At 45.7% G+C, this 7,923-nt stretch overlaps 2 protein-coding genes across 3 annotated transcripts in view; both read right to left on the reverse strand.

Annotated features, from left to right (window-relative positions):
- Window positions 1-296: 296 nt before the first annotated feature.
- On the reverse strand, window positions 297-4,804 carry LOC119128169 (urea transporter 1-like). The gene is made up of 8 exons (XM_037260381.1): window positions 4,612-4,804; window positions 3,483-3,672; window positions 3,282-3,410; window positions 2,975-3,164; window positions 1,882-2,029; window positions 1,631-1,765; window positions 1,486-1,535; window positions 297-850 (listed from the first exon to the last, which is right to left on the reverse strand). Exons 1-8 carry the CDS (start codon window positions 4,742-4,744, stop codon window positions 668-670), a joined length of 1,158 nt encoding a protein of 385 aa, XP_037116276.1. The 5' UTR covers window positions 4,745-4,804; the 3' UTR covers window positions 297-667.
- A 2,264-nt stretch (window positions 4,805-7,068) lies between these two features.
- Window positions 7,069-7,923, reverse strand: part of LOC119128175 (brevican core protein-like) — a 1,699-nt gene continuing 844 nt past the window's right edge. For both annotated transcript variants that reach the window (XM_037260387.1, XM_037260386.1), the window contains 4 exons: window positions 7,766-7,899; window positions 7,652-7,695; window positions 7,402-7,575; window positions 7,069-7,324 (listed from right to left, as the gene is read on the reverse strand). In XM_037260387.1, coding sequence (XP_037116282.1) covers window positions 7,119-7,324; window positions 7,402-7,575; window positions 7,652-7,695; window positions 7,766-7,899 — 558 coding nt within the window. In that variant the 3' untranslated portion in view covers window positions 7,069-7,118. The remainder of the gene's footprint in view (window positions 7,325-7,401; window positions 7,576-7,651; window positions 7,696-7,765; window positions 7,900-7,923) is intronic.

Raw genomic sequence — 7,923 nt, forward strand, 5'->3', positions numbered from 1 at the left:
TATATATATATATATATATATAGTATATATATAGATAGATAGATATACGCACGCACGCACCCACACAAATACACACACACGCGCGTGTGTGTGTGTGTAGAGATTCAATCCTGACATTTCATTTCATCACCGACCAAATGTTCTGCCGTTCGTTCGGCCTTTCTCGTGAAATGCAACATAAGAAGTTAATCAAATGAGCAAAAACATGCGACAAGAAGCACAACAGCACTCACACGTCACCCTTCAACTTTCAGTTGGAAGTACACGCCTAGAATGTTCATTCAAGAGACAAAACGTTTGTGCAAGCATTTTGTATTTCTATACTCTTTTTCTTGTTTTTTGTTTTGGTTTTTTACAATTGACACTCAACCAATCAATTCATGACATTCTGAAAATCACTTTTGTATGTTTCTTATGATCAACTCAAGTCTCGCACCTTGTTGATTCACAAAAATGAAAAAGCTCATTGGCATAGTCACACAAGCAATTAAAAATGTGTATTGCAAATCAACCACAATGGTAACCTTGTGTAAAAACACACACACACACAATTATTCCTTCACTTGTGCAAAGTCATAATAAAAGTTGCCTTCAGTTGTCACCTGGGAGTTGTCTTCACCGTGTCCGTGCAATCGGGCCCGGGGACCAGACTGGCAAATGTCGGGAGCTAGACGTCGGTGCTGCCCCTTTCGACGGTGCTGGCAGCTTGCCATTGGGCGTTGGAGCGCAGGTTCCGCTCAGGGGCCTTGACCTGAGCCAGGGGGATTCGGTGGGCCGAAAAACTGCCCGGCAGCAGCAGCAGCAACGTGATGCTCAGTGTGGCTGCCCAACTGCACGCCGGCAGGCCCATCTAAAAAAAATATATATACCGTAATTTTCGGACTATAAGTGGCGTTTTTTTTTTTCATAGTTTGGGTGGGGGGGCGACTTATACTCAGGAGCGATTTATATACATATATATGGGTTTTTTTCACTTTTTTGGGCATTTTATGGCTGGTGCGACTTATACTCCGGTGCGACTTATAGTCCGGAAATTACGGTACTTTTTGTCTGATTGAGTGTTTTCTTATGTGCATAACTTTGGTGAGAGGGAGAGATTTTTGGTGTGAGACTTTTTTTTGTGGAGAGAGCATAAGTTTTAGGCGTCACAAAGTTTTTGTGGTGGGGAGCATTTTTTTTTTGGTCCGTGATAACTTTGACTGAGAAAGTTAGGTTAAGAAGTTTTGGGGGGGGTTCTTTTTGTGTGGATGAGTTTTCTGTGTGTATATTTTGGTATAAGTGAGAGTTTTTTGTGAGGGCTATAGGTTAGGTTAGTTAATGCTTTCAACATTCAATGTTCACATGTACACGACGAAACAAACATGCAACAATACAACCATCCATTTCGGGGTCTCGTTACTTAAGATGTTCAAAATCAGCGCATATATTCATGTACATTATGCTGGAAGCCTTCTAAGACACTTTAAAAACGTGTTGGGTACTTACAGCTCCCAGCAGGTTGCTCAAAGCGATGTCGACGAAAGCAGAGAGGAACGCTGAGGAACACACAGCACACGGAGGTCTCAAGAGAACGTTGGCCACATCAGGCAGGTTCCGAGGCCTTCTTAGCATACACTTGTGAGTGGCTTACCACAAGCGATGGCCAGCAGGTGAGTCTTCCAGCTGAAGGTGAAGAAAAGTCCTCCCACAGCCATGCAGCCAAGAGCGCCATTAAAACCAGACAGACCAGTGTATAGGAACTCGTGGCGCACTGCCATGGATAAGCCTGCACCAACATGGCACACAACATCAATTGATTGTGAGCACGCACTCGAACAATCCACACGGTGGCACTGTTCCGCTCCCAAGTCGGCTTTGACTATTTTGGCAGCTGACACTCACCAGCCAGCGTTCCAACTGCCGAGCCCAGCAGAGAGTGGACGGCAAGCAGGGGGGAGTAAAGGCAGAGTCCGCCCACGATGAGCAGCGAGGGACCCAAGGAATCACAGGCGAAGATCTGGCCCACCCCGAGGGGGATGCCTTGTAACACCTGTGCGCCACAGAGCATCAATGTCAACTACAAAGAGGAGGACGGGAGGGAGCGAGCTTGAAATTCTTCAGATCGAAATCGAGGAACAAATCATGTTAGTGTAGTCCAGGGGTCGGCAACCTTTTTTACTCAAAGAGCCATTTGGGACCGCCCCCCAATGAAAAGAAAGCACCCGGAGCCACAACCCATTTTGACATCATTATATATATTATGCATGTACAAAAAACTATTGCATTTATGAAAATGAAATCAACGAACTGCTGCAGAGAACACAGCATTTTATTTCTGCATGTAACAAAAAGCATTTTACACTTGCTTAATTTCAAATGAAATACCCGGTGTCTATTTGAGTCCTCGTATTTAAGAAATAAAAATCCAAACTTACCCAACCAACTGAACCAAAAATGCAAACAGCCTGCAGTCACCTGTCCTCTTATTTATGAGATAAAAAAACAAACTTATCCAAATATTATCCACCAGCACTGAACGAACAATGCAAAACAAAAAAATGCGCAGTCTGCTTCTGTCCCATCGCGTGTACTGGAGTGTGCAGCCAGTTGTCCTCCTGAATTAAAAAAAAAGGACTACTTCACTTAATATAAAGTTATCACGCTGGTAGTGTGCTGGAAAAACGCCGGCTGCCAGACGTGAGGGACGCCAGGAATTCCAATGTCGCACATCGGCGGATGTGACGCATTTTTGGGCGGTAAAAATATGAAAAACGTTTCATTTTAATGTTACAAGTTTACCATAATCTTCACATTCAGAATTATATTTTAAAATGAACAAACTAAAATAAAATACAATTTTTATAAAATACTCATTATTTTCCAAAGTCACAGGGAGCCACAACAGAAGGATGAAAGAGCCACATGTGGCTCCGGAGCCATGGGTTGCCGACCCCTGGTGTAGTCGCATTCTCTGATCTGAGAGAAAAAACGATACCTGGGCCGCACTGAGTGCCGTGACGTTGTGCGGCACGGAGTTGGGCGGGACGGCGAGGCGGTGCGGGAAGTAGGGGTTATCCGGGCCGGTGCACAGGAAGTAGAGGACGATGACCATGTTGAAGGGGAAGACCGCAACTGGCAAGTCCCAGCGGTCCAGAATTGGCGAGAGACCGCTGAAGAAGAAGACACTAAGGGGGCGGGGGAGTGGACCAAAAGAAGTGATTTGGCCATTTGACCCCACTGTCTCGTTAAAACTAGTCATGCGTTTGATTGAATTGGATTCAACGTTTAAAACTAGCATCCACCTTGTGGCCGAAGCCAAACAAACAGGCAGCAGCAGCCACCAGTACCAGTCTCCGGCGCTGTTGAACACGCCGATTAGCAGAGAAACCAACATCCCGTTGAAGCCGCGGAGTCCTCCCCGCACTTCTGCGCTGCGAGCACACACGACGACGTTTCATGAGCAAAAGTCTCTCAATGAAAGTGTCAGTGGGCGCGGCTTGAACCTGTCCTGTCCCAAGATGACGGCGACGAGCGTGGAGGTCAGCAGGCCCAGCGTTCCCAGCAGACCTTGCCAGGGGGAGGCCCAGTAGAGCGCCAGCAGCATGACAGCACCGCTCAGCGGGTTGTTGGCTAGAATCACCCGGGTCACCCCTCGCAGGGCCCACACGGCCAGCTGCAGCACAAACCACTTGTCTGGGAAACATTACAACACAATGGACTCGAGACTTGCTGGGTTTTCTTGGGATCTTTGTCAATTCGTTTTGGCTGGTGACATCAAAAGTGGTAGATACAGATATTTGTTTCCCAATAGAGACGTACCGGGAATAAAATTCTGCTCGGGAATATTCGTTGACATTGGGGGCTGCGAAAGTTAATCAACGACCGCTGTCAGGCGGTTTGACCGACAATAGACCGGCTGTTTGGAAAAATCCTGCAATTTTTTTAAATACCCGTCGGCCACCCAGCTGACATTACACGCAGGAAGATGATTGCTATAAAAATGTCCCAGTAGTAAACTACTAACAGATTTTGTCCTCATTTCAGTTTTCTTGATGTGGTTCAACGAGGGTTGGGCTTTGATGACCGAGAATCAATTAGAATCGGGAAAAACATTCCAGTTCTCCCAGAATTGTTCAAATATAAATGTCGATGCAAAATTTCAAAGCTGTGTGTCCGGTCCTCGAGGGCTTTATATTATAAAAGATCCAGTATAAAACGTATCCGTACATCTCCTTCCTCCAACACACCTGATCGCTGATGAAATGATCTGCAGAAGTTGGACAACAATCTGTTGGAGGAGGTAGACTTATAAAACATAGCGGCCCTCGAGGACCGGAGTCACCCACCTCGGATTCTAATGCCAACACTGAGCCAACAGGTTCAACTAGGAACTAACTAGTGAGTCAACAACACACAAATGTACAGGGGCCAGCTAATATTTACTTCAATGTATACCAGCATCCAGGATATGGTTACGCAGACTGCTTGGAAATATCTTTTCCTCAAATGATGATTATTTTCTTGGTCATTCAAAGCTTTGCACTTTTCTTTTCCACTTCATACTCATTAAAGCCACATCATCCAAGATTTGCACTTGGCGACTTCGTCCCACTTTTTGGCAAGTTTCCCTACCTTGTATGTGCTTATCCAAGTACAACATGTCCCCAGTCAGCGCCATGAGACGGTTGACGACACGGACGCGGCCGACCTCACTGGCTCGTTTCTCGCCGGCGTCCCGCGCGTCCGCTTTAGCGTCCGTCCACATGGCTGTTGAAAAGTTGAAGTCTTCTCATCTGCGGTCAATCTGCAAGCGGTTCAGCCTCCGAGTGCCCGCCTACATCTTTCCATCCCCTCTCCTCCCATTGCTGCCCAGCTGATGACTTATAAACCGGTAGACCGGGTAACGCATTGACTCCGCTTTGGATGAGCCAGACAGGAGCAAAGTTCAAGCCGCCCGAGAAGGAAGATGCCTGTCACAATCACCTCGTCACTTATTGCTTATCTAGGCTACTCATCCACTTTTTTGTTAGCGTATCAGCACCAATGTTTGTCTTTTCGGATCATTTCCAACGCTATTAGCATGAAATGTTTATTCAAATGCCTTTTGCTTCCGCTTCGCCTGGCGACAAGGAGACGTTTGACTTTGTTTGCACGGCAACGAACAACTCAAACTACCTCTTGTTTTATGTTAGGGAAGGTTTTTGGCGATCCCCAGCGACATTAGAATCATTTAAGTCGCCGAGAGTGGCAGAATGTTAATATTAGCCAACGACTTTGGATTTCTAAACGAGCAAACATCCGGAATACATCATGTTGTTTACTTGAGTGCACATTGAAAGAAAAGAAAAAAAAACTTGCCAGGCATATTTACTCTTTTCAACACACAAATTTACAAAGTTCACAAAATTCCTCCTCGGCCCAATCACATGGCGTACACTGCAGCCAGACAATAAAAAGGCCTTTCAAAAAGAAACTTCCTCAGCTGACTAATAAATTATGCTGGAGACAGAGGGCCGCCATTGAGCTGGGCTGACCAATCGAACCACACTAAGGCTTGAAAGGCAATAAAGAAAGACAAACATGGTGGAATGCGCTTCCACAAGAGGTTACTTCCAACAGGAAAGCCTAAAGCTTGTTTGTGTGTGTGTGTGTGTGTGTGTGTGTGTGTGTGTGTGTATTGTGTCCGCGCTTTTGATTAAGCAGTCATGTTTATATAAAATAATAAGGGGATTTACACATACGTATATGAAGATGAAAAAGTTTGTCTAAGCTAACAGAATATGAACACATTGCCGTTTCTCCCACTTCATTGTTCAAAATATTTCATTCAACCAAATCCATTGAGAGTTCATTGAAAAAAATGTGCCTTTTGTTTTTAAATTTAGCACACAAAAAAATGGTGGTAGGGATGAACTGAAGAGTGGAGCTGCCACGGTTTGAATCAGTCGAAAAATGTAGAAAAAAAGACCCTGAATCGTAATCAATTGCTTTTATTTTGAAATTTTTACAACGACAGTGAAAACCAACATTTTTCTGACCGCAGCGATTGATTAAAACACTGCAATCAGTAATCAAAAATGTAAGAAGTGGATATAAATCGACATGATATACAGTGAATTGTAGATGCGGTAACGTAGCGTAGAAATAACGACAGTGAAAACCAGCATTTTCCTGACAGCAGCGATGGAGTCGAAAACTGCAATCGGTAATCAAAAATGCGATAACTGAATATACGTAAATTGACAGTGAATTGTAGATGCTGTAACAGACCACAGAAAATGATGGAAAATACTGGATTACCCTTCCAGAGACATTTCTACAGTCGCAGACATCATTGGCAGTAACATAGCTCTCTAGTGATTCAAAATTCATTATTTGTAATCATACATTCTATAGAAGCTTTTCAAACAAAAAGCTGTCAAGTCCGGGCTCGCTTTTTAAAGGCGATGAGGACAAGACAACACGACACGAATAAAAACAAACTCATGAACGATAGCAATAACCGACTTTGGACTTTCATTGCAGCCTCGAGACTATTCTCGTCTCTCCCGTTCTTACGATCGGGCTCTTTGAAAGCACTGGAATTTCTGTACAATGTGTTTTGCTCTTTGAGTCAGTAACTTTACGAAAAGGCAGTCAAAGTTAAGTCAAGCGCGCAAAAAAAGAGAAAAGGACAAACCAAGTAGAGCCGAGTGTAAGTGAACATAGCACGTTCGTTCACATTGCATCTGGACACGACATCTAGTTGGCTGATAACAGCTAAGCTAAATGCTAAAAACACTTATGATAAGATAAGTTCTCTCTCCAGGCCTTCGGATATGTTGTCGGCCTTAGCTAGTGATATTTTTTGTCTTTTTGTGTTTTTTTTGGTTTTGTTACAATGGTGATACTATTTCTTTGGAGCAGAGTAGGAAGGGCATTCAATCTTTGTCTTCGATGATGACTTTCTTGCATTGTCAATTTTCTCCATGGGCTCTTGGGCCGTTGGGAACTGACACAGCCAGGCGGACTCTACGGCGCCACCTGTGGCTCCGGTGAGGCAATTGGAAAATGAGCTGTGGGCATTTTGCACATGAAGGTGTTGACTTGGGAGCAGGACATTGGCTTCCATCTTCCAGTCTGAAAGAAAACAATCCATTTCAGTGGAGCGCAAAGCTCTTCTTCTTCCTAATGCTCATTTGAGGACGCACCTGCCGTAACACAGCCACGCAGTGTTGGTCGAGGCCGACGCGTTGGACGGGTTCTCCCGCGGCCCAGTGGGTGAAGGTCACCTCGTGGCGGTCCGACCACACCAACGTGCCGGGAAGCGCCAGGTCGTTCAGTCCGGTCCACATGTCGCTGGTTTCTGATGGGAGGGAACAGAGCTCTCATCCGGTTCTCAGATGTTGACGGGGACTGTTAATTAACGGTCGGGATGCGCACCAAGGTGGGAGACATTTTTCACTGACGCCTGCTCCATCTCGCTGCGGATGGACACCAGTTCCGCACCGAAACCACGACACACCTGTTGAGCATCAGCCCAGTTCTTTTCCTCGTCAAACGTTTTGTAGCAGAACCCGGCAAACTCCTCCCAGTCAGGCGCCGCGCATCTGGGCTCTGCAGGCGAGACCCCGTGTGAGTTGTAGTCGTCATGACAGTTAGCGTGAGATAAACAAATAGTTTTTGAACTCACCCCCGTCCGCAAACGTGTGAGACACACCCAGCGGGTCGTTCAAACTGCAAATAGTAAAGCGATAATTAGCCGGTGGCTCTTCATGGGACTTTTCCGTGAAGGTCGACCACTCACTGTCTGGAGGTGATCCTGTTCCCGGTGGAGCCCGTGTAGACTTGCTGTTTGGGAGCTCTCATCACAATACAATCTCCTCCGATGTCGTTCCGGATGACGCCGGCGTGAATGGCGGCCGCGCAGATGTGCGAGTCCTGCATTTACACAAAGTTGCAGTC

This window comes from Syngnathus acus, chromosome 10, assembly GCF_901709675.1.
Source record: "Syngnathus acus chromosome 10, fSynAcu1.2, whole genome shotgun sequence".
In the NCBI taxonomy this organism is placed as follows: domain Eukaryota; kingdom Metazoa; phylum Chordata; class Actinopteri; order Syngnathiformes; family Syngnathidae; genus Syngnathus; species Syngnathus acus.

Coding starts and splice junctions, on each gene's coding strand:
- LOC119128169 (XM_037260381.1), bottom strand. CDS start 4,744: ATGTGGACGGACGCTAAAGCGGACGCGCGGGACGCCGGCGAGAAACGA. Junction 3,673..4,611: donor CTTGGATAAGCACATACAAG/GTAGGGAAACTT, acceptor AATGTTTCCCAG/ACAAGTGGTTTGTGCTGCAG. Junction 851..1,485: donor TGAGCAACCTGCTGGGAGCT/GTAAGTACCCAA, acceptor TATTTTTTTTAG/ATGGGCCTGCCGGCGTGCAG.